The 26028-nt window shown below is 39.2% G+C and overlaps 1 protein-coding gene across 9 annotated transcripts in view; it reads left to right on the plus strand.

Moving 5' to 3' along the window:
- Positions 1–26028, plus strand: part of PSPH (phosphoserine phosphatase) — a 56247-nt gene that overhangs the window by 11191 nt on the left and 19028 nt on the right. For 4 of the 9 annotated variants that reach the window (XM_045459909.1, XM_045459908.1, XM_045459907.1 and 1 more), the window contains exon 1: positions 24794–25208. Coding sequence is in view for 3 of the 9 variants with exons in the window: in XM_045459905.1 (XP_045315861.1) it covers positions 25081–25208 (128 nt within the window). In the remaining 6 variants the exon portion in view is untranslated. Of the gene's footprint in view, positions 1–24793; positions 25209–26028 lie in introns of those variants that run through there. The other 5 variants (XM_045459905.1, XM_045459903.1, XM_045459906.1 and 2 more) reach the window with 2 other exon arrangements.

The following is a 26028-nucleotide window of genomic DNA, read 5'->3' on the forward strand; positions in this document are numbered from 1 at the left end:
TCAGGTGAGCTCTTTATCTACTTTCTGAGATTAACACATCCGAGTTTCCAAGCCATTCTTTTTTTTTTTTTAATTTTTATTCATTTTTGAGGGGAGGAGCAGAGAGGGGGGAGACGGGATCTGAAGCGGGCTCTGCGCTGAAAGCAAGTGAGCCAGATGCAGGGCTTGAACTCACAAACCACAAGATCATGACCTGAACGAACCAAAGCTGAAGTCAGATGCTCAACTGACTGAGCAACCCAGGTGCCCCCGACAAAGACATTGTTTTGAACACTGTACCTTCTCTACTGTGTTCCTTATAGCTTTAATGCAACCTCACTTCTATATATGCTCTACTTGTTTTGAACAATAAGTTTTTTGATTTTCACATAAACTTCTCATCCTTAGGGAGTGAGTCTACTTTCTGGTGTTTTGTGGGACCTGCTGCTGCTGGTTACCTTACACACTCCCAAGTGCCACTTCCCACTCAGTGCAGCCACTGCTGAATCTCAGGGGCTGTTGGTAACCCTTACTCAGGCTTTCGAGTCTCTAGTTGCTTTTCGTCTCCTCATATTGCAAAATACTGGATTTTCAGGTCCTCCTCACCCCCATTATCTTTTTGTTGCTTTGTTTAATTTCTAGGAGGAGGAGGGGGAAGATTCAGTGTTAAATTGCTGCACTTATTATATTGTAATCATATTGCTTTATAATGTAAATTTTCCCATTTTTCTCCATTTATATTTTCCCTAATGACAAACATAATACATAATGCATTACCATGTAGGAAATTCAAGTGATACAAAAGAGCACAAGGAAGACTGAAAATAATTGAGAGGCAGACATTCAGCATTTTGGTAAACATTTCAAAATGTCACATACAGATTTATATGAATAAGTTTATACTGTATATATTGTTTTGTATTCTGCATTTTTATTCAATAATATATCCACAAGTTCTTTGTCAATAAATTTAGGTACAGACCATCCTTTTTAATGGTTATGCTGTATTCTATTGTACAACATAGGTATATACCATAATTTAACTTATCTAATGGACATCCTAGAAGAGAAATATTTATGCATTGATTAAGCTTTTTGGGATAGGTAACTAGAAGTTGAAAAATTGCGTGGATTTGTATTCATACTACCAATAAGTGCCCATTTTCCCACATCCTTATCAATGTTTATTATCTTTGCACATCTGTGAAAAAATTTTGTAACTCATTACTTTTCTTTGAATTTCTTTACTAGTTTAATTCAAATTCTCTTTATTGGCCTTTAGTGAGTCACATACTCATGTCCTTTGCCCATTTTTCTACTGGAATTAGTTTTTTTCTTACTTACTTGTAGGCCTTCTTTGTAGTAATCTCTGCTGATCCTTGTCCTGTGTTTGTCACATCTATTCCTTGCTATTCTTCTGCTCTGCACTGACTCTTAAGAAAAATACATTTTCCCTCAGGTTCCTGTGTCAGCTGGCTTTTGGCTAGATTTGGTCAAGAGAAAGCCCTGAGGAGAGGAAATGAGAAACCTGGATATTTCTCCCCCATACCTCAGGTGCAATGTGTGTATTTCCTCTGTGGCTCCTGCTCCAATTGGAAAGGCCACTGTGGTTCCAGCTCCTACCAGATGATCCTGTGCCTGGTAATACCACCTCCCCAGAGTTGGCAGTGGCTTCTTGGAATTGTTATTCTCTGAGCCTGTTAGACATCTCAGTTTTTCCATTAAATGTCTGTTTCGCGCTATTAACTTCCCTTTATTATATATACTCAGAATGGTTTTAACTTTACCATAGCTTACTTTTTTTTTTTTAATTTTTTTTTTCAACGTTTATTTATTTTTGGGACAGAGAAAGACAGAGCATGAACGGGGGAGGGGCAGAGAGAGAGGGAGACACAGAATCGGAAACAGGCTCCAGGCTCTGAGCCATCAGCCCAGAGCCCGACGCGGGGCTCGAACTCACGGACCGCGAGATCGTGACCTGGCTGAAGTCGGACGCTTAACCGACTGCACCACCCAGGCGCCCCCATAGCTTACTTTTTTAATAAAGACTTTATATTTTTAGCAGTTTTAGGTTCACAGCAAAATTGAGAGGAAGGTGTAGTTTCCATATTGCCCCCATACATGCATGGCCTCCCCCATTATCAGTGTTGCTCACCAGAATGGTACGTTGTTGCAATTGATGAGCCTACGCATCCTAAACACTCAGGTCCATGGTTTGCATTAGAGTTCACTCTTGGTGTTGTACATTCTTTGGGTTTGCACAAACATGTAATGACGTATTGATTTTTCTAGTATCATACAGAGTATTTTCACATCCCTAAAAATCCTCTGTGCTCTGCCTATTCAGTTTATCCTCCTGCCCCATACCACCCCCTGCAAACCTTGGCAACTACTGATCTTTTCACTGTCTCCATTGTTTTGCCTTTTCCAGAAGGTTACATGGTTGGAATCATATAATACATAACCATTCGATATTGGCTTCTTTCACTTATTAATATGCACTTAAGCTTCCCCCATGTCTTTTTAGCCTTGATAGCTATTTCTTTTATTTTTTTATGTGTATTTATTTTTGAGAGAGAGAGACAGAGTGTGAGCAGGTGAGAGGCAGAGAGAGAGGGAGACACAGAATCGAAGCAGGCTCCAGGCCCTGAGCTGTCAGCACAGAGCCCGATGCAGGGCTCGAACCCATGAACCGTGAGATCATGACCTGAGCCGAAGTCGGACACTTAACTGACTGAGCCACCCAGGCGCCCCGATAGCTATTTCCTTTTAGTGTTTAATAATTAATATTCCATTGTCTGCATGTGCCACACATAGTTTATTTATCCATTTACCTATTTATATTTCTTTTATTTCATATTTTTAGTGTTTATTTTTGAGAGAGAGGCTGGGCAAGAGAGTGTTTATTTTGAGAGAGAGGCTGGGCGAGAGAGAGAGAGTGAGGGAGGGAGAGAGAATGCACACAGGGGAAGAGCAGAGAGAATGGGAGAGAGAGAATCCTAAGCAGGCTCCATGCTGTCAGTGCAGAGCCCGATGTAGGGCTCGAACTCGTGAACTATGAGATTATGACCTGAGCCAAAATCAAGATTCGGACACTCAACCAACTGAGCCACCCAGGTGCCCCTATTTTTTTTTTTTTTTTTTAAGTAAGCTCTAAACACAGTGTGGGGCTTGAACTCACACGACCCTGAGATCAGGAGTGGCATGCTCTACTGACTAAGCCAGCCAGGTACAACCCTATCCATTTCACCTATTGAAGGACATCTTGATTGCTTCCAAGTTTTGGCAATTATGAATAAAGCTGCTATAAACATCCATGTGCAAATTTTTGTGTGAACATACGTTTTTAACTCATTTGAAAGTGCAATTGCTGGATTGTATGATGAGAGCATGTTTAGTTTTGTGAGAAACTGCCAAACTGCTTTCCAAAATAGCTATACCATTTTGCATTTCTCCTAGCAATGAATGAAACTTCCTGTTATTCCATGCCCTTGCCACATTCAGTGTTGTGTTACAGATTTTCTGATAGGTCTTTAGTGGTATTTTGTAACAACAAATACATTTGCATTTCCCTGATGATACATGATGTAGAGCATCTTTTCATATGCTTTTTTGCCATCTGTATATCTTTGGTGAGGTATCTGTTAAGATCTTTGGCCCATTTTTTTAAATTGGATTCTTATTGTTGACTCTTAAGAATTCTTTGTATATTTTGGATAACAGCCCTTTATCTGATATATCTTTTGCAAATATCTTCTCCTACTCTGTGGCTTGTCTTCTCATTCTCTTCACATTGTCTTTCACAGAGTAGAAGTTTTTAATTTTAATGAAGTCCAGCTCATCAAGGATTTCTTTTATGGATCATGTCTTTGGTGTTGTATTTAAGAAGTCATTGCTGTACTTAAGGTCACCTAGGTTTTCTCTTACATTATCTTCTAGGAGTGTTACAGTTTTGCATTTTACATTTAGGTCTATAATCCATTTTGAGCTAATTTTTGTGAAGGGTGTAACGCCTGTATCTAGATTCATTTTTTTTGCACGTGGATGTCCAGTTGTTCCAGCATCATTCCACCCATTAATGTGGGTCTGTTTCTGGGCTCTCTGTTCTTCCCTGATCTATTTGCTTTTTCTTTCCCCAATGCCACACTGTCTTGGTTATTGCAGCTTTCTAGTTAATCTTTAAAAATTTTTTTTAAATATTTTTTCATTTTTTGAGAGACAGAGAGACAGAGCATGAGTGGGGGAGGGGCAGAGAGAGAGGGAGACACAGAGTCCGAAGCAGGCTCCAGGCTCTGAACTGACAGCACAGAGCCCAACGTGGGGCTCAAACCCACAGACCGCGATATCATAACCTGAGCTGAAGTCGGAGGCTCAACCAATTGAGCCACCCAGGTGCCCTTCAGCTTTATGGTAAGTCTTTTATAAAGTAGTCTTACTTCTTTGCTCTTTTCCTTCAATATTGTGTTGTCTATTCTGGTCTTTTGCTTCTTCGTATAAACTTTAGAATCATTTGGTCTGTACCCACAAAATAACGTGGTGGGATTTTGACTGAATCTATAGATAAATTGGGAAGGGCTGACATGTTGACAATAGTGAGACTTCATATATGTGAACATGGAATATTTATCTATTTATTTAGTACTTCTTTATCAGAGTTTTGTAGTTCTTCTCATATAGGTCTTGTACATATTTTGTTAGATTAATACCTAAACATTTCATTTTGGGGGAGTGCTAATGTAAATGGTATTTTTTAAAATTTCAAATTCTAGGGGCCTCTGGGTGGCTCCATAGGTTTAGTGTCCAACTCTTGATTTCAGCTCAGGTCATGATCTCAGGGTCATGCAATCAATGACCACATTGGGCTCCACAGCATGGAGACTGCTTAGGATTCTATCTCTTCGTCTCTCTCTCAAAAAATAAAAATAAAAATAAAAATAAATATTTGCATTAAAAATAATAAAAATAATAAAATTTCAAGTTCTATTTGTTCATGCCTAGTATATAGGCAAGAAGTGACTTTTATATATTAACCTTGTATCCAGCAACCTTGCTATAACTACTTATTAGTTTGAGTTTTTTGGTTGTCAATTTTTGTCAGATTTTCTATTAGATGAACATGTCTAAACAAAGACAATTTTATTTCTTCCTTTCTAATCAGTATACCTTTTATATCCTTTTCTTATTTTATTGCATTAGTTAGGACTTCTTGTACAATGTTGAAAAGGAGTGGTGAGTAGTAACATCCTTGCCTTGTTCTTGATCTTAATGGGAAAGCTAGTTTCTCACACTGTGAAGTATGGTGTTAGCTATAGTTTGTTTGTTTGTTTGTTTGTAGATATTCTTTATCAAACTTTGGAAGTTCTCTCCTATTCCTAGTTTACAAGAATTTTTATCATGAATGAGTATTGTTGCATTTTGTCAAATGCTTTTTCTGCATCTATTGATATCATCCTGTGATTTTTATTTTTTAACCAGTTGATGTAATGATTACACTAATTGATTTTCAAATGTTGAACTAGTCTTGTATATCTTGGATAAATCCCATTTGGTTGTGGGATGTAATTCTTTTTATACGTTGTTGCATTCGGTTTGCTAATATTTTGTTGAGGACTTTTGCATCTATGTTCATGAGAGATATTGTTCTATAATTGTCTTTTCTTCAAATGTCTTTGTTTTTGATATTAGGGTAATACCTCATAGAATGAGTATGAAGTAAATATTACTACTTCTTCTATCCTCTAAAAGAGATTGCAGAGAGTTGGTACAATTTCTTCTCTAAATGTTTGGTGGAATTCACCAGTTATCCCATTTGGGCCTGGTCTTTGGTTTTAGATGGTTATCAGTTATTGATTCAATTTCCTTAATGGATATAGGCTGATTGAAGTGATCTTTTTGAAGAATTTTTTTTTTTCATGTTTATTTATTTTGAGGGGCGGGGAGAAGGGCAGAGAGCTAGGGAGAGAGAGAATCCCAAGCAGGCTATACACTGTCAGCACAGAGCCTGACATGGGGCTCAATACCACAAACCTTGAGATCATGACCTGAGTCAAAATCAAAGAGTCAGATGCTTAACCAGATGAGCCACCCAGGCACCCCTTCAAATCATCTTTTTGTATGAGTTTTGCTAGATTTGTTTTTCTAAGAATTGGTCAGTTTCATCTAGTTATCAAATTTGTATGTGTAGAGTTGTTTATAATATTTCTATATTATCCTTTTAGTGTCCATGGGATTTCCCTCTTTCATTTCTGATATTTGCAATTTTTCTCCTCTCTCTCTCTCTCTTTTTAGTTAACCTGAGTAGAGTCTTAATAATTTTATTGATCTTTTCAAAGAATCAGCTTTTGAATTTGTTGCTTTTCTCTATTAATTTCCTGTTTTCAATTTCATTGATTTCTGCTCTGATTTTTGTTTCTTCTCCTTACTGTGGGTCTAATTTGTTCTTCTTTTTCTAGTTTCTTAAAATAGAAACTTAGATTATTGATTTAAAAAAATTTTTTTAATGTTAATTTATTTTTGAGACAGAGAGAGACAGAGCATGAACGGGGGAGGGTCAGAGAGAGGGAGACACAGAATCTGAAACAGGTTCCAGGCTCTGAGCTGTCAGCACAGAGCCCGATGCAGGGCTCGAACTCACGGACTGCGGAATCATGACCTGAGCTGAAGTCGGCTGCTTAACCGACTGAGCCACCCAGGCGCCCCAGATTATTGATTTTTTAATCTTATTTTTCTATTCTAAAATATTCATTCAATACTATAAATTTCCCTGTAAGCACTGCTTTTACTGCATCCCATAAATTTTGATAAATTGTGTTTTCATTTTCATTTAGTACAAAATATTAAAAAATTTCTCTCGAGAATTCTTCTTTGACCCATATGTTGTTTAGAAGTGTGTTGTTTAATTGCCAGATTTTTTGGGATTATCTTTGTTATTGATTTCTAGTTTAATTTCATTGTGGTCTGACATCATATGATTTCTATTGTTTCCAGTGCAGAATGTGGTCTGTCTTGGTGAATTTACACGTGAACTTAAGAAGAATGTTCTGCTGTTGTTGGGTAAGATAGCCTATAGGTATCAGTGATAGCTAATGGGTTGATGGTGTTACTGAGTTTAACTATGTCCTTATGTAACTTACTTCTTCATTTAGTAAATATCATGAACATCTTTATCAGTAGGTGCATTTTTATACCAGCATTATTGACGACAGCATATTTCACTGACCATAAAATATATGATTTTTTTAAATAATTCTAACTCTTTGGAACTTTAAATATAATTCTGTAATGCTAAGTATATTCATATTGTTGTGGGTAATAGGTATCCAGAATTTTTCATCTTGTAAATCTGAAATTCTCTACCCAATAAATAACTGCAGAGCATAAACTTTTAATATTAATGAAGTCTGTTGTTATTTTTTCTTTTCTAGATTGTGCTTTTAATGTCATGTCTAAGAACTATTTGCCTAACCTTGGGTCATAAGATTTTCTCCTACATTTTTTTCTAAAATTTTTGTAGTTTAGTGCTTTTATTTTATTTTATTTTATTTTATTTTATTTTATTTTATTTTATTTTTCTCTCAAGTTAGTTAACATACAGTATAGTCTTGCCTTCAGGAGTAGAACCCAGTGATTCATCACTTACATATAACATCCAGTGCTCATCCCAAGTGCCCTCTTTAATGCCCATCACCCATTTAACCTACCCCCCCACATTGTTCCTACCCCCACCAACTCTCAGTTTGTTATCTGTATTTAAGAGTCTCTTATGGTATGCCTCCATGTCTGTTTTTCCTTATTTTTCCTTCTCTTCGCCATGTTCGTCTGTTAAGTTTCTCAAATTCCATATATGAGTGAAATCATTTGATATCTATCTTTCTCTGACTGGCTTGTTTCTCGTAGCGTAATACCCTCTAGTCCCATCCATGTCGTTGCAAATGGCAAGATTTCATTCTTTTTCACTGCTGAGTAGTATTCCATTGTGTATATATACCATATCTTCCTTATCCATTCATCAGTTGATGGACATTTGGGCTCTTTCCATAATTTGGCGATTGTTGATAGTGCTGCTATAAACATTGGGGTGCATGTGCCCCTTTGAATCAGCATTTTTGTATCCTTTGGATAAATTCCTAGTAGTGCAATTGCTGGGTCATAGGGTAGTTCTTTTTTTTTTTTTTTTTTTTTTTTAAGAAACCTCCACACTGTTTTCCAGAGTGTCTGCCCCAGTTTGCATTCCTATCAGCAGTGCAGTAGGGTTCCCCATTCTCCACATCCTTGCCCATATCTGTTGTTTCATGAATTGTTAATTTTAGCCATTTTGACTGTTGTGAGGTGGTATCTCATTGTGGTTTTGATTTGTATTTCCCTGATGATGAGTGATGTTGAGCATTTTTTCATGTGTCTGTTAGACATCTAGATGTCTTCTTTGGGAAAATGTCTATTCATGTCTTCTGCCCTTTTCTTCACTGGATTATTTGTTTTTCTTGGGGGGGGGTTGTTGAGTTTGGTAATTTCTTTACAGATTTTGGATACTAACTCTTTATCTCATATATCATTTGCAAATATATTCTCCCATTCCATCAGTTGCCTTTTAGTTTTGTTGATTGTTTCCTTTGCTGTGCGGAAGCTTTTTATTTTGATGAAGTCCCAATATTTCATTTTTGCTTTTATTTCCCTTGCCTCTGGAGATATGTCAAGTAAGAAGTTGCTGTGGTTGAGGTCAAGGTGTTTGCTGCCCATTTTCCTCTGTAGGATTTTGATGGTTTCCTGTTTCACATTTAGGTCTTACAAACATTTTGAATTTATTTGTGTGTACGGTGTAAGAAAGTGGTTCAGTTTCATTCTTCTGCATGTGACTGTCCAGTTCTCCCAGCACCATTTGCTGAAGACTGTCTTTTTTCCATTGGATACTCTTTCCTGCTTTGTTGAAGATTAGTTGGCCATATATTTGTGGGTCCACTTCTGGGTTCTCTATTCTATTCCATTGATCTGTGTGTCTGCTTTTGTGCCAATACCATACTCTCTTGATTACAGCTTTGTAATACAGGTTAAAGTCTGGTAGTGTGATGCCTCCAACTTTGGTTTTCTTTTCAACATTACTTTGGCTATTTGGGTCTTTTTGTGGTTCTATACAACTTTTAGCTTCGAGAAGAATGCTGGTGCTATTTTGATAGGGATAGCATTGAATGTGTAGATTTCTTTGGGTAATACCGACATTTTAACAGTATTTGTTCTTCCAACCAATGAGCATGGAATGTTTTTCCATTTCTTTGTGTCTTCTTCAATTTATTTAATAAGATTTCTGTAGTTTTCAGCATATAGATCTTTTACCGCTTTGGTTAGGCTTATTCCTAGGTCTTTTATGGGTTTTGGTAAAATTGTAAGTGGGATTGATTCCTTGATATCTCTTTCTGTTGCTTCATTATTGGTGTATAGAAATGCAACTGATTTCTGTACATTGATTTTATATCCTGAAGCGTTGATGAATTCATGTGTCGGCTCTAGCAGTTTTTTGGTAAAGTCTTTTGGATTTTCCATGTAGAGTATCATGTCATCTGTGAAGAATGAAAGCTTGACTTTTCCTTTGCCAATTTGGATACCTTTTATTATTATTATTTTTTTGTCTGATTGCTGATGCTAGGACTTCCAACACTATGTTAAACAACACTGGTGAGAGTGGACATCCCCGTTGTATTCCTGACCTTAGGGGGAAAGCTCTCAATTTCTCCCCGTTAAGGATGAAATTAGCTGTGGGCCTTTCATATATGGCTTCTATGATGTTAAGGTATGTTTCTTCTATCCCAACTTTCTTGAAGATTTTTATGAAGAAACGATGCTATGTTTTGTCAAATGCTTTTTCTGCATCTGTTGATAGGATCATATGGCTCTTATTCTTCCTTCTGTTAATGTGACATATCTCATTGATTGGCTTGTGAATATTGAACTAGCCCTCCAGTCCAGGAATGAATCTCACTTGATCATGGTGAATAGTTCTTTTAATGTACTGTTGAATTCAATTTGCTAGTATCTTGTTGAGAGTTTTTGCATCTAAGTTCATCAGGAATATTGATCTGTAATTCTTTTTAGTGGGGTCTTTGTCTGGTTTTTGAATCAAGGTAATGCTGGCTTCATAGAATGAGTCTGGAAGCTTTCCTTCTGTTTCTATTTTTGGAGTAGCTTGAAAAGAATAAGTATTAACTCTGCTTTAAATGTCTGGTAGAATTCCTCTGGAATGCCCTCTGTCCTAGGACTCTTATTTATTGGGAAATTTTTGATAACCGATTCAATTTCTTCACTGGTTATGGGTATGTTCAAATATGCTACTTCTTCCCATTTGAATTTTGGTAATGTGTGGGTGTCGAGGAATTTGTCCATTTCTTCCAGATTTTCCAGTTTGTTGGCATATAATTTTTCGTAGTATTCTCTAATAATTGTTTGTATTTCTGTGGTGTTGGTTGTGATCTGTCCTCTTTCATTCACTATTTGAATCCTTTCTCTTTTCTTTTTGAGAAGTCTGACTAGGGGTTTATCAATTTTGTTTATTTTTTCAAAAAACTGGCTCTTAGGGGCGCCTGGGTGGCGCAGTCGGTTAAGCGTCCGACTTCAGCCAGGTCACGATCTCGCGGTCCGTGAGTTCGAGCCCCGCGTCAGGCTCTGGGCTGATGGCTCAGAGCCTGGAGCCTGTTTCCGATTCTGTGTCTCCCTCTCTCTCTGCCCCTCCCCCGTTCATGCTCTGTCTCTCTCTGTCCCAAAAATAAATAAACGTTGAAAAAAAAAAACTGGCTCTTAGATTCATTGATCTGTTCTACTCTTTTTTTTTTTTTTTTGATTCTATATTGTTTTTTTCTGCTCTAATCTTTATTATTTCCCTTCTTTCTGGATTTGGGTTTTATTTGTTGCTGCTTTTCTAGTTCCTTTAGGTGTGAGGTTACATTCTGTATTTGGAATTTTTCTTGCTTATTGAGATAGGCCTGGATTGTGATGTATTTTCCTTTTAGGACTGCCTTTGCTGGATCTCAATGGGTTTGGACTGTTGTGTTTTCATTTTCATTTGCTTCCATATATTTTTTAATTTCTTTTTTAATTTCCTGGTTGACCCATTATTCTTTAGTAGGATGTTTTTTAACCTCCATGTATTTGGGGGCTTTCCAAATTTTTTCTTGTAGTTAATTTCAAGTTTCATAGCGTTGTGATCTGAAAACATGCATGGTATGATCTCTATTTTTTTGTACTCATTGAGGGCCTTTTTGTGACCCAGTATATTATCTATTTTGGAGAATGTTCCATGTGCATTAGAGAAGAATGTGTATTCTGCTGCTTTAGAATGAAAAGTTCTGAATATATCTGTTAAGTCCATTTGGTCCAATGTGTCATCCAGAGCCGCTGTTTCCTTATTGATTTTCTGCCTAGATGATCTGTCCATTGCCATAAGTGTGCAGTATTAAAGTCACCTACAATTACAGTATTATTATCAATAAGTTTGTTTATGTTTGTGATTGATTTATATATTAGGAGGCATAAACATTTACAATTGTTAGCTCTTCTTGATGGACAGGTCCCTTAATTATGATATAATGCCCTTCTTCATCTTTTGTTAAAGTCTTTGTTTTAAAATTGTGGTGGTGGGGGGGAGCGGGTTCCTGGGTGGCTCAATTGTTTAAGCGCCCAACTTCAGTTCAGGTCACGATCTCATGGTTTATGAGTTTGAGCCCCATGTTGGGCTCTGTGCTGACACCTCAGAGCCTGGAGCCTGCTTTGGATTATGTGTCTCCCTCTCTCTCTGCCCCTCCCCCGCTCGTGCTCTGTCTCTCAAAAAAATTTTTTTTTACATTTATTATTTGTTTGTGAGAGACAGAGAGAGACAGGGCACGAGTGGGGGAGGGGCAGAGAGAGAAGGAGACACAGAATCCAAAGCAGGCTCCAGTCTCTGAGCAAGCTGTCAGCACAGAGCCTGACACGAGGCTCAAACCCATGAACCGTGAGATCATGACCTGAGCCAAAGTTGGACATTCAACCAACTGAGCCACCCAGGTGCCCCTAAAGTCTTTGTTTTAAAATCTAGTTTGTCTGATATAAGTATGGCTACTCTGGCTTTCTTTTGATGTCCAGTAGCATGATAGATGGTTCTCCATTCCCTGACTTCCAATCTGCAGGTCTCCTCAGTTCTAAAATGAGTCTCTTATAGGCAGCATATAGATGGATCTCAGTTTTTTATCCATTCTGACATTCTGTGTCTTTTGATTGGGGCACTTAGTCCATTTACATTCACAGTGATTATTGAAAGATATGGATTTAGTGCCATTGTGTTATCTGTAGATTTCGGGTTTGTGGTGATGTCACTGGTCCTTTTTAGTTTTTGCTGCTTTCCACTCACAGAGTCTCCCTTAGGATTTCTTGTGGGGCTGGTGTAGTGGTCATGAACTTCTTTTGTAAGGGTTAAATTGTGGTGTAGGGCTAACACGTAGTTTGAAAAATAACAGCTTTGTTCTGACACTGAAGGTCAAGAGATAACAGCCTTACTTTACTCTTGTAAATCATGCTTCATACTCTTGTAAATCAGGCTTCACCAATGAAGCAAACAAAAGCTCAAAGAAAAGAGCATCAGAGGCAAGGTCAAGGAGATCCACTGGTTGCAACTTAGCGGCAGAAAGTCTAAAATAATCACCTTATCTGTTTCTAACTGTTTCTAACTCATCTGGGAACTGTTTCTAACTCGTCTGGGAACTGTTTCTCTGTTCTGTTCCCAGGTGATGATAAAACGATGTAATCGGCCATAAAAACTCTGTACCCCGGCTGTTCAGGGCCGCACTCTTATCAAGAGTGTTGGTCCTGATCGGTCGGCCTTGCCTCTCATTGCAATAAAATTTGTTGTGACTGTCACTGGTGCCCGTAGCATTCTGTTTCAGGAGTCGTGTGGATGCAACACTTTAGTTTCTGTTTGTCTGGGAAAGCCTTTATTTCACCTTCTATTCTGAATGACAGCCTTGATGGATAAAGGATTCTTGGCTGCATATTTTTCCTATCCAGCACATTGACTATTTCCTGCCACTTCCTTCTGGCCTGCATAGTTTCAGTGCACAGGTCTGCTACTACCCTGATGTGCCTATCCTTGTAGGTTAAGGACCATTGGTCCCTAGCTGCTTTCAGAATTCTCTTTCTCTTTATATTTTGCCAGTTTCACTGTGATATGGCATGGTGTTGACCTGTTTTTGTTGATTTTGAAGGGGGTTCTCTGTGCCTCTTGGACTTGGATGTCTGTTTCTTTCCCCAGATTAGGGAAGTTCTCAGCTGTAATTTGTTCATATAAACCCTCTGTCCCTTTCTCTCACTCTTCTGGAATTCCTATGATATGGATATTGTTTCATTACATGGAATCACTTCACTTTCTAATTCTCCCCTCGTGATCTAGTAATTTCCTTTCCCTCTTTTTTTTTAGCTTCATCATTTTCCATAATTTTATCTTCTGTTTCACCTAGTCTCTCCTGTGCTTCTTCCATCCTTGCTGTCCCTGTATCTAGTTTATTTTGCATCTCGTTATAGCATTTCTTAATTCATTGTGACTAGTTCTTAGGTCTTTGGCCTCTGCAGCAAGAGATTCTCTGCTGCTTCCATGCTTTTTTTAAGCCCAGCTATTAGTCTTGTGACTGTTACTCTAAATTCTTGTTCAGATATATTGTTTATATCTGTTTTGAGCAATTCTCTGGATGTGATTTCTTCCTGAAATTTCTTTTGAGGAGAATTCTTCTGTTTTGTCATTTTGGCTAAGTTTCTGTCTTTTGTGTGTGTGTTTTTTTTTTAATTTTTTTTTAACGTTTATTTATTTTTGAGACAGAGAGAGACAGAGCATGAACGGGGGAGGGGCAGAGAGAGAGGGAGACACAGAATCGGAAGCAGGCTCCAGGCTCTGAGCCATCAGCCCAGAACCCCACGCGGGGCTCGAACTCACGGACCGTGAGATCGTGACCTGAGCTGAAGTCGGCCGCTTAACCGACTGAGCCACCCAGGCGCCCCTCTTTTGTGTGTTTTAATAGCTTGTTTTGTGTCCTGCACCTGTGAGTACTACTATATTAAAAAAGGGTCATACACTGTCCAGGGCCTGGCACTTTAGGAAGTGTTTTTGGTGTATGTTGCATGCGCTCAGTTGTTGCATTTGGGCTGCTGTATCCCACTGGTCAGTCCTCTGCAAAGCTCCTCCTTGATTGTAGTGGTGGAGTGTTTGGATCTTCAACCATGTGTGCTTTGATTTGTTTGTTGAAGTGACCCTGGAAAATAAGGAAAGGGGGGAGGGGAAACCTGATCCCTTGAAAAGAGAAAAGTGAAAGGGGAGAAAAGAAGACCAAAGAGAGAGTCAAAAAGACTCTATAAGGCTAAATCCAGAGAAAGAGAAAAGAAAAAAAGGAAGAAGAGATAGACAAGGTATAAAAAGAATAGTGTAAAAATGCCTGATCAAACAAATTTATATTTATCTATCTAATAAACAGTCAGACACTATGAACCTGATTCCAAAAGAAGAAAATAAGAGGGTAGAAAGAAAAAGCAAAGAAAAAGACAAACAGACAAACAAGCAAACAAAAACAAAAAAACAGTTGTCTGTTGGGGCCTGGGACCGGTGGCTGTGCTGATCTGGAGGAGAGGCTGGTTGTTGGGTCAGTGTCAGTCTTCCTCCAGCTGATAAGCAGTTGCCAGGGCACAGAGGGGCAGAGTTTGGTGTAAGTGGGTCCTGTTTCCACTGGGGGCTGCTGCGTTGCTCTCTGAAGTCCCACTCTGAAGTGTTAGTGTTGGGGAGAAAAATGGTGAGACCCTAATCTCTCCTCCCCTGACCGGTGTCTCAAACCACACTGTTCAGGTAGCCCTCACAGAATAGCCTAAAAGTTCAGCTTGCCCTGCTCCACAGTCTCTCTCCTGCCTTCTAGGCACTTGGCACTAGGCACTTCAAAACCTGAAGTCTTAAAGAACCCTGCACCCTGTGGACCCTGCACTATCAGGACCCTGTTCTGGTGAAGTACTACTCAGCCCTGCTGATACAAGGCCTTTGGCTGGCACCTGCAGGGTCCTTTGCCCTTGCGGAGGCAATAAACCTTCTTCCCACAGTTCTGGAGGAAGGGGACTGTGCTCTCTGAGTGTGCCCCTGAGATCACTACCGTTCTCCGTTCTCCGGGTGGCTCCCTCCTTCCCAGGAGTGTGCACACAGCTCTGGCTTTGCCAGAGCAAGTCCCACACTTTTGAAACCTCTGAGTTTTAGCTCCTAAGGCTGGTTGCAAAATAGAAACTGGCACTCTCTGTATTTCTCGTCCCCCAGTCCATGGTGTGGAGAGGTTTTTCTCCTGTCTTAACTCGATACCACAATTTCACAACCCCTCTCTTTCTCTCCCTTTTGTCTCTCCACAGAAGGGGTACCCTCCCTTCTCTGCCAACATGGCCATTTTATCTCCCCCAATTCACATACACTCACCTCTCTCCCGCCTAGCTGTCTCCCTCCAACTGTAGAGATCTTTCTGCCACTCCGCAGATCGATTTCTTGGGTGTTCCAAGTGTTCTGACCTCAATACAGCTGTGTTTGAGGGACGAGGAAAATCCTGGTTTCCCTACTTCTCCATCTTTTCTCCGCCCCTCTTCAGTGTTTTTATTTAGATTTATGGTCCATTCTGAGTTTCTTTGTATGTATGTATCAATTATTTTTAAAGTTTATTCATTTTGAGAGAGAGAGGTTGCTTGTGCATGCATTCAAGCAAGTGGGGGAGGGGCAGAGAGAGAGGTAGAGAGAGAGAGTCTCAGGCAGGCTGTACACTGTCAGGCAGAGCCCAGTGCAGGGCTCGAACCCACCATGAGATCATGACCTGAGTCAAAGTCAGATGCTCAACTGACTGAGCCATCCAGGTGCCCCCTGAGTTAATTTTTATAGAAAGTGTAAACCGTAGGTCATGAAGATTCATTTGCTTTTTTTTTTTTGAGTATATTAAATTCTGATTGTTCCAATACCATTTGTTAAAAAAGACATCCTTTCTCCACTGAATTGCCTTTAACACCTTTGTAAAAAAAAAATCAATTGGTGATATTTGTTTGGGTCTGTTTGTGGATTCTATTCTGCACCCTTGATGTATGTGCTTTACTTTTTTTTTTTAAGCTTATTTATTTGTTTTGAGAGAGGAGGAGAAGGGGTAGAGAGAGAGGGAGGGTGAATCTCAAGTAGGCTCTGTGCTGTCAGCATGGAGCCTGATGCCGGGCTCAGTCTCACAAACCATAAGATCCTGACCTGAGCTTAAATCAAGAGTCAGACACTTAATGGACTGAGCCACCTAGGTACCCCAGTGCCTGTCCTTTTCGAATACCATACTGTCTTGATTACTGTAGCTTTATAGTAAATCTTAAAATCAGGTACTGTGATTCCTCCAAATTTATCCGCTTTTTTTCTGAATTGTTATAATGAATCTAAGTTTTTTTGCCCATATTTAAATTTAGAATCAACTTGTCTTTATCAATAAGAATATGCTGGGGATTTTATTGGAACTGCAAGAAGTTTAAAGATTTATTTTGAGAGACTTGACGTCTTTAGTATATTGAGTATTATAATTCATGAATATGATATGTTTATTTATTTAGGTTTTTGAATTTTTATCAGTATTTAAAATTTTTCTGCCTAAGACCTGGACACATTTTATTAAATTTATTAAATTTATGCCTTAGTATTTCCTTTTCAAAAAGACTATTATAATTGGTTTTGTTTTTATTTTGTTTTTATTTTTTATTAAAAAATTTTTTTTACATTTATTCATTTTTGATAGAGACAGAGCATAAGTGGGGGAGGGGCAGAGAGAGAAGGAGACACAAAATCCGAAGCAGGCTCCAGGCTCCGAGCTGTCAGCACAAAGCCTGACGCGGGGCCCGAACCCACAAACCACAAGACTGTGACCCGAGCCGAAGCCTGATGCCCAACCAACTGAGCCACTCAGGCGCCCCTAATTGGTTTTGTTTTTAAAATTTTTGTTTCAAATTCTTCATTGCTAGTACTCAGAAATATGTTGAATTTGTATGTTGACCATGTAACCTATTATCCCTATTATCCTGTAACCTTACTAAACTTACTAGCTGTAAGAGATTAAAAAAAAAAAAAAAACAACCTTGGGATTTTCCATGTAGATAATCATGTCATCTGAAAAAAAGGACAGTTTTATTCTTTTTCTTGCCTTACTGCACTGCCTAGGACTTCCAATATAATGTTGAATAGGAACGGTAGTGAGAGTGGACGTCCTTGCCTTATTCCCATCTCAGGAAGAAAGCATTCACACTTTCCTAATTAAGTACAATGGTTTTATGTAGATATCTTTTATCAAACTGAGGAAGTTTCCTTCTGTGCTTAGTTTGCCAAGAGCTTTTATCATGAATGAATGTAGAATTTTGTTAAATGATTTTTCTACATCAATTAATAAGATCATGTGGTTTTTCTTTTTCAGACTGTTAATATAATGGGTTATATTGATTGATTTTCTAATGTTGAACAGGCTTGCATATTTGGAATTAATTCCACTTGGTCATGGTGTACAATTCTTTTTATACATTGCTGCATTTGATTTGCTCATATTTTTTTGAGAACTTTTGTGCCTAAGTTCCTGAGATACCTATCTATAACTTGCTTGCTTATTTGCTTTTCTTTTCCTGCTTCCCCCTTTTTGGGGGAAAACTACCCTTGTCTAATTTTGGCATCAGGGTAATACAAGCCTCATTAAATGAGTTGGGAAGTATTTCCTCCTTTCTCCTTTTCTGGAAAACAGTGTGTAAAATACATGTTAATTCTTTCTTAAATGTTTGGTAGAATTCTCCAGTGAAATCATCTTGGCATGGAATTTTTTTTTTCAAACAGTTCTTTAAAAAAAGAACCCTGTTGGGGCGCCTGGGTGGCTCAGTCGGTTAAGCGGCCGACTTCGGCTCAGGTCATGATCTCACAGTCCGTGAGGTCGAGCCCCGTGTCGGGCTCTGTGCTGACAGCTCAGAGCCTGGAGCCTGTTTCCGATTCTGTGTCTCCCTCTCTCTCTGACCCTCCCCCATTCATGCTCTGTCTCTCTCTGTCTCAAAAATAAATAAACGTTAAAAAAAAACAAGCCTGCAGATTAAATTTTTAAAATTAATATAGGAATATTCAGGTTATATATTTTATCTATTGGGTGAGTTTGGTAGGTTGTGGTTTTCAAAGGAATCGGTCCATTTCATCAAAGTTGAATTTATGTGTATAATATGTTCCAAATATTTCCCATCTTTTTAATGTCTGTAAGGTCTACTGTGGTATCTTTCATTCCTACATTGGAAATTTGTGTTTTTTCTTTTTCTCTCTCTCTCTTTTTGGTCAATATTGCTAGAAGTTTGTCAATTTTATTGATCTTTTCAAACACCAGATTTGGTTTTATAGATTTCCTCTATTTTTTGTTTTTAATTTCATTGACTTTTGTCCTAATATTTATTATTTCTTTTCTCTGCTTGCTTTGGGTTTGCTTTGCTCTTCTTTCTCTGTTCCCTCCCTCCCCACCCCTCCCCCTCCAGACTTAGTTCTTTATTGATCTATCTGCAAGTTCACTGATCTTTTCCTTTGTAGCCTCCTATATACTGTTAAACAAATCCAGTAAATTTTTATTTAGTATATTTTCTTTTTCAGTTCTATATTTTCTATTTATTTATTTATAATTTATTTATTTTTGAGATAGAGACAGAGTGTGAGTGGGAGAGGGGCAGAGAGAGGAGACACAGAATCAGAAGCAGGCTCCAGTCTCTGAGCTGTCAGCACAGAGCCTGACCTGGGGGCTCGAACCCACAAACTGCAAGATAATGACCTGAGCTGAAGTGGAACGCTTAACCAACTGAGCCACCCAGGCACCGCAATTTATTTTTATTTTTTTTAATTTTTTTTTTAACATTTATTTATTTTTGAGACAGAGAGAGACAGAGCATGAACAGGGGAGGGGCAGAGAGAGATGGGGACACAGAATCTGAAGCAGGCTTTGTGAGGTCTCAGCAGGCCCTGAGAGGGCTTTACAAGGCACCTAGGAGACATACTGGAACCTGAGCCACTCTGGGCTAAACTCCCCAGACCGAGCCAAACACCAATGTCCGTCCCCCTCTCTCCTCCCTTCTGACCTCTCAGACAAACCCTCTGAGGTCTTAGTCCCTTAGTTTCATTCTCAGCTCTCAGTTTTAGAGCAAATACTTTGTTCTGGGACATAATGTTTACTCCTAAACTGTGGTCCTTCTGGGGCGCCTGGGTGGCGCAGTCGGTTAAGCGTCCGACTTCAGCCAGGTCACGATCTCGCGGTCCGTGAGTTCGAGCCCCGCGTCAGGCTCTGGGCTGATGGCTCAGAGCCTGGAGCCTGTTTCCGATTCTGTGTCTCCCTCTCTCTCTGCCCCTCCCCCGTTCATGCTCTGTCTCTCTCTGTCCCCCAAAAAATAAATAAACGTTGAAAAAAAAAATAAACTGTGGTCCTTCTGGGGTTTTAGTGGAAGGCTTAAGATGTGAACCAAACCCCTCTACTTTGACAAGATTCTTATGACAAACTCTGCTCTGTGGTGGACAGCAGCTGAAATCTCTGTTCAGCTGTTTTTAGCCTTACACCTGCAAATAACAGAGGGCTCAACTGCACTGGCTTAAATAAATAGGAGTTTATTCATTTATTAAAAGAAATGTAGAGATGGATGGCTGCTGCTATTGGGAACCATGGTGCAATCATTTCATAGCTGGGTTGTTGTCATTCTTTCGGTTTTTCTTCGTGGCTGCGAGATGACTGCTGTACCTCCACTAATCTCATTAATATTAGAGGCTGGAAGAAATAGAAAGGGATTAGGCCAGCAATGTTGTTCTCTTCATATTAGGAAAGTAAAAGCCAGCAACCTACTCAGCATGTTTTTGTATGAATTTCACTACTCAAATCAGGAATGCATGGTCACCCTAAGTTGAAGGGAAACTGAGAGGATGGATTACAGGATTTCACAATTGGCTGACTAGTTAGAAACTTCAGATAACTTAAAAAAATTTTTTTTTTAATGTTTATTTATTTTTGAGAGAGAAAGAGAGAGTCAGAGTGCAAGCAGGGGAGGGGCAGACACAGAATCTGAAGCAGGCTCCAGGCTCCAAGATGTCAGCATAGAGCCTGACACAGGGCTCGAACTCACAAACCGTGAGATCGTGACCTGAGCCGAAGTTGGATGCTTAACCAATTGAGCCACCCAGGGGCCCCTAGGTAACTTTTTGATATTTAATCATTTATCTTAGTAATATGAGGCATTTATTTATTTTAAATTTTATTTTATTATTTATTTTTTTTATTGCACTATAATTAACATATATTAGTTTTGGTGTACAACATAATGATTTGATATTTGTATATATTGTGAAATGATCACTAGAATAAATCTAGTTAATATCCATCACCATTACATATAGTTTTTTTATTTTGATGAGAACTTTTAAGATCTTTTTAGCAACTTTCAAAAATGCAATTCAGTATTAACTATAGTGATAATATTATACATTACAGTGAATTAATAGAAAATATATATTGGTTTCTGCCCTGGTTCCTGGCACAAGCTCCTAAAACCCTTGTTATTTCCTGAGGCGCCAGGTTGGCTCAGTCGGTTAAGCATCAGAGCCTGGAGCCTGCTTTGGGTGTCTCCCTCTCTCTTTGCCCCTCCCCCATTCTCTCTCTCTCTCTCTCTCTCTCTCTCTCTCTCAAAAATAAACATTAAAAAAAAAAAACTAAAAAAAAAATCCTTGTTATTTCCTAAAATATAAGAACACCAGGAGCATCTCTTGTTCTAATATTGGTCTTCGACTTCTGTTTCTGACACAGAGCTCCTAAAACCCTAGTAATTTCCTGGGAGATGGGAGTGTCTTTGTCCTAATGAAGTAACTCTGGGTGGGCTTCTGGGTGAGACCTAGTCACAGGAAAGACAAATCCATGATTCCAAGTTTGGAATTTTCAGCCTTGTCCCTCATTCTCTTGAGAAGAGAGAAGGGCTGAAAATGGTGTTAATGATCGATCATGCCTATGTATGAAAGCTCCATAAAATCCCCAAAGTACTGGGTTTGAAGAGCTTCCAGGTTGGTGAACAGATCCACACGGGGAGGGTGATATACCCAACTGTATAGGAACAGAAGCTCCTGTGCTTGGGACCCTCCCAGACTTCATTACACTATGTATCTCTTCATCTGGTTGTTCATCTGTATCCTGTAGTAAGCTGGTAAATGTTAGTGTTGAGTTCTGTGAGCTGCTTCAGCAAATTAATTAAACCTAAGGAGGCGGGGGTGGGGGGGGGAGTGGATGGCGGGCATTGGAACCTCTGATCTATAGCCAATTGGTCAGAAGCACAGACGATAACCCGAGCTTGCAGCTGGTATCTAAGTGTGTGTCTGTGTATGTGTGTGTGTGGGGGGGGGGGGGGCAGGCAGGGGAGGGCAGCCTTGTGGGACTGAGTCCTTAACCTGTGGGATATTATGCTTTGAGAAGACAGTGTCAGAATTGAGTTAAATTATAGGGTGCCCAGCTAGTGTTGCAGAGATTGTTTGGTGTGGGGTAAAACTTCCGCATTTGATGACTAGAAGTCAAGTGTTTAGGGCAAGTAGTAAAAAACAACAGAGGAGGAAAGAATTGGGTTTTTCCCTACATAGGAAGGAAAAAAAAAAACCCCCAAAAAAACAACCCTGAGTTTTTTCTGTTTTGATTACATACCTATAACTTATTTATTTTATAACTGGATGTTTGTACCTTTTGGCCACTTCCACCTATTTCATCCTTCCCCCACTCTTAAAGCATTCAGTTTTAATTGATTTGCAAATCATTAAAAAATTAATAAATGTTTTTAAACTAATCTCAACTACTATAAAATCAAATAAAGCAGAAAGGTAAATTTTTCACTCCTTTTACTCTCCTTGATTAATTGCTCCCCACAATTACTATTGACATACACAGAGTTTCTTCTTCTTTCAGAAATGAGAATCAAACAATATATATTGTTCTGCAACCTGCTTCATTCACAGGACATATCATAGACCTATTTCCATGCTGTGACTTATTTTGAATGTTATTTTTAATGTTGACATTAAATTGTATTTTCTTTATATTATTTTAAAACATTTATATATTTTTATGTATCAGTATTTAATGTGTTGATAAAAATATTGTGTCTCATAAAATATATATATACACACAAATACAAAAATCTGTATACTCACTGCCATTAAGTAACTCTATAATCTCTTCTCAGTCTCATTTTCTTTCCTGTATCCAGAGGTAACTACCTTCCTGAATCTTATGTTGTAAGTTATCACTTATGATATTAAATGATACTCTCTTTTTTAAGTTTCTGTCAATGTCTGTATGTATACAGTATTGTTGTGAATATTCTTATATGTGATTCCTGCTACTTATGTGCAAGAGTTTCTTCTGAGTACATTTCTGAGGTGGAATTTCTGGGTCATAGAAAATGTGCATGTTCAATATCATATTGTTTCTAGAGTGATCCAATTTACTCTATTTTAGAAGCCTATTTTAGTAGTATTGAATTATTTTTTAAAAAGTACATGATTCTAACATAGTTAATCATCAGACAATATATTAGCTTATAAAAATGTGATCTATAGGAAACCTCTCAGGAACACTACTAGAATTACCTGAATTGCTTTTTACTAACCAATTATAATTAAAACTTTGCAAATAATTTGCTAATGTTTTTATTATATTGCATTGTATTTGGTTCACATGTGCTATTTAACATTATTCCAGAAGAAGAACAATGAAGCATAATGTAATCTATTTGTATAGTTATGCTTTGTCCAGCAACATTACTTCATGATTGTTACATGCATGTATCTAGGACCACCGTTAGCTTCCTCTGGACTTTTTTTTTTAAATGTGGTTTTTGTCTACAACACTGCCCCCTCATGACCACAAGTGTTAGTACAGGTGTGAATGTGAGGTAGATAGAGACAGTAACTGACAGATTTTATTTATTCAGTACAAATATTTTATTTGAAATGTGTTTAATTTTAAACATCTATGAAGTATGAATAATAGCAGAAATTAATTCTACCTTTTTACATTATTGTACTTGGGTTTCTTTTCCCCTAGAAATACTCAACTACCATTTATACTTATATACAAATACTTGGTGTTTAAAACAAAATTTTTTTAATTTATGTTTATTTTTGAGAGAGAGAAAGAAAGAGTGCGAGCAGGGGAGGGACAGAGAGAGAGAGGGAGACACAGAATCAGAAGCAGGCTCCAGGCTGGGAGCTGTCAGCACAGAGCCCCATGAGGGGCTCCAACTCAGGGACCTGGAGATTATGACCTAAGCCAAAGTCGGTCGCCCAACCCACTGAGCCACCCAGGCACCCCCCTTTTTTTTTAATTTTTTAAAAATATATTTATTTTTGAGAGAGAGAGAGAACAAATATTTGGTGTTCAACAGCTTGTTTCTTTTATTATACTTATTTCTAAATTACATACTACAAAATATAAACAGGTTCTTGACTAGATCGTTCTTTTAGGCCCCCTTATTTTGCCCTCCCTCATTAATTGTATCTTTTTTTTTTACCTCATATTTCAACATTTATTTATTTTTGAGAGGCAGAGAGAGACAGCACAAGTGGGGTTGGGTCAGAGAGAGAATGAGACACAGAATCTGAAGCAGGCTCCGGGCTCTGGGCTGTCAGCACAGAGCCCCACACGAACCCACAAACCGTGAGATCATGACCTCAAGCCGAAGTCGGATGCTTAACCAACTGAGCCACCCAGCCGCCCCATTTTTTACCTCATATTTCAAAACATCAAAAGTCCTTCTCCCCATCCTTCATCAGAACCATCTTTGGCAGATCTGGGAGAAATTAAACCAGGTGTGCCCCAAACCTGTTTTGGCACAATGTTTCTTACAAATGAAATCTGAAAATACTGAACTTCAAGGGCACAACTGAGCAAAGAGCAGCAGCACTCTTGCTTCTGGATAGAATTGGGTTGAGAGGTTCTGTAGCAGCCGGCAGAGAAGCCGTGACCAAGTGTCCCGCTCCAGCAATATCGCCCCCTCTGCCTGAGTGACCACTTGGAAGGAGTCTGCAGAACTGTCGGCATCTGAGGTTTCAGGCTGTGTTTGTTCTAAGGTGGGACCTCACTGCCCAGCTCCCGAGGGTTGAGCCAAAGGTTAATGTTTGGAGGTGCTCACCCCTTATTTATTGTAGTCAACATAAAAGTAGCTCGGCAAGTGACACCTAGAAGAAAATAAGATGACAAGGAAAAAAGAATGTAAAGACTCATTTTGTTACGATTTTTTATATTTTAGTTGCGAATATAAGTAGTTTTGCTTTTGATAATACACGTTTTTGGTTAAAAAAATTTTTTTATGTTTATTCATTTTTGAAAGACAGAGAGAGAGAGAGAGAGAGCACAAGCAGGGGTGGGGCGGAGAGAGAGGGGGACACAGAATCTGAAGCAGGCTCCTGGCTCTGAGCTGTCAGCACAGAGCGGGACGCGGTGCTCGAACTCACGAACCGCGAGATCATGACCTGAGCTGAAGTCGGATGCTCAACCGACTGAGCCACCCAGGCGCCCCGATAATACATGTTTTTTAATTGAAATATAGTTGACTTATAATACGAATACAAGTCGTTACCGAAATTCTCTTGAGACCTACATTGCTACAAGAGCATAAGGTCAAACGCGGATTCAAAAAAGGTCCCGAAGGAGATTTCATTAATTGCAAAATTAGCGCAGAGGTCCCCGGCTTCTCTCACAACCCTCCTCCCAAGCGCCGGCGGCTCGGAGGGCCCCGAAGGTAGCCTCTTGCCCCTCCCGCGCAAAGTGGAGGTGGCGAGGCTCGCGGCTCAGCGGGAAAACGTCCACCTCGCGCTGCAAGTCTAGGGCCGCAGGCGCTGAGCCCCCGCAGGGAGGAGGGGCGGGCTCAGGGAGCCCCTCCCAGGGGGCGGGGCCAAGGGCTTCTCCCCCAGCACCGCTGTGCAGAGTCTGAATCTCCAGGGTCTCCAGTTTAGAAAAGCCTATGCAAAGCCTAGCAGAAGCCAAGGTGCTTATCAGCAGATCTCTTATGATTGTTTGGTAAAAGCTCTGCGGGTCTGCACAGGTCGCCTCCCTCGGAGCTCGGCGACTGAACGTCGGAGCCGGCCCTCGGCCCCCCTGCAGTCGGAAGGTTACAGCAGCGGGAGCCAGAGAGGCGGTGGCGGCGGCCCAGGAAGGAGCAGCAGCGCCCGGGTGAGTCTGGGCATGTGTTTATCTCTCCGTGTGCCCAACTTTATGATTTACCCGCCTTCCTTTTCCACATCCAGGGCCTCTGATTCTACGTGTGTTTTTCTTAATCGGCGTAGGTAAAATGGTTCATGGGATTTCAAGACTTTTCCTCAATTTACTTTTGAGTAGTTTTCCCTTGTTTTATGTCACTGTTACCAAACGGCATGAATGAATGATGCAATCCTGCATAGGAAAGTCATCAGTACAAGATTAGGAAAATCTCCGAAATTTAGTGTTGCAGTGTTTGACTTTGTCATTTTCTCTCCCATCAGAATTAGAATTTTAAATAAGTACCTACCAGCTACATGTTGTAAAGGTACAACTTCAAGTTGGGAATTAAATAATTCATTCATTCATTAAACTTGTTTACTATGTTTTCTTTATAAGTGACTTGCATATTGTAGTTACTCTTTAAATATTTGACTGACCGGTATTGGAATGAGGATCGGGGAAGAAAATGATAAAATGCAGATTTCTAGATTTTATTACATCTACCTGGTAGGTTTTCAATATAATAATAGTGCTATCACTTTCATGTTGCTGAAATAAAGTAGTCAGGACGTTTTAAGTTTTCAGATAATTTGATTCATGCCTAATAATTTTTTAAAGTTAATGTTTTCTTGATATATAATTCAATGCAATAATATGCACCCACTTTAAGTGTACATTTTGATTAATTTTGACAATTGCATACACACTTTTAATCACCAGCACAATATAACACTTCTGTCACCCCTGAAAATTTCCTGAAACCTCTTTGCAGTCAGATCTCCCCACCCCTAGC

This window comes from Leopardus geoffroyi, chromosome E3 (genome assembly GCF_018350155.1).
Source record: "Leopardus geoffroyi isolate Oge1 chromosome E3, O.geoffroyi_Oge1_pat1.0, whole genome shotgun sequence".
Lineage (NCBI taxonomy): Eukaryota > Metazoa > Chordata > Mammalia > Carnivora > Felidae > Leopardus > Leopardus geoffroyi.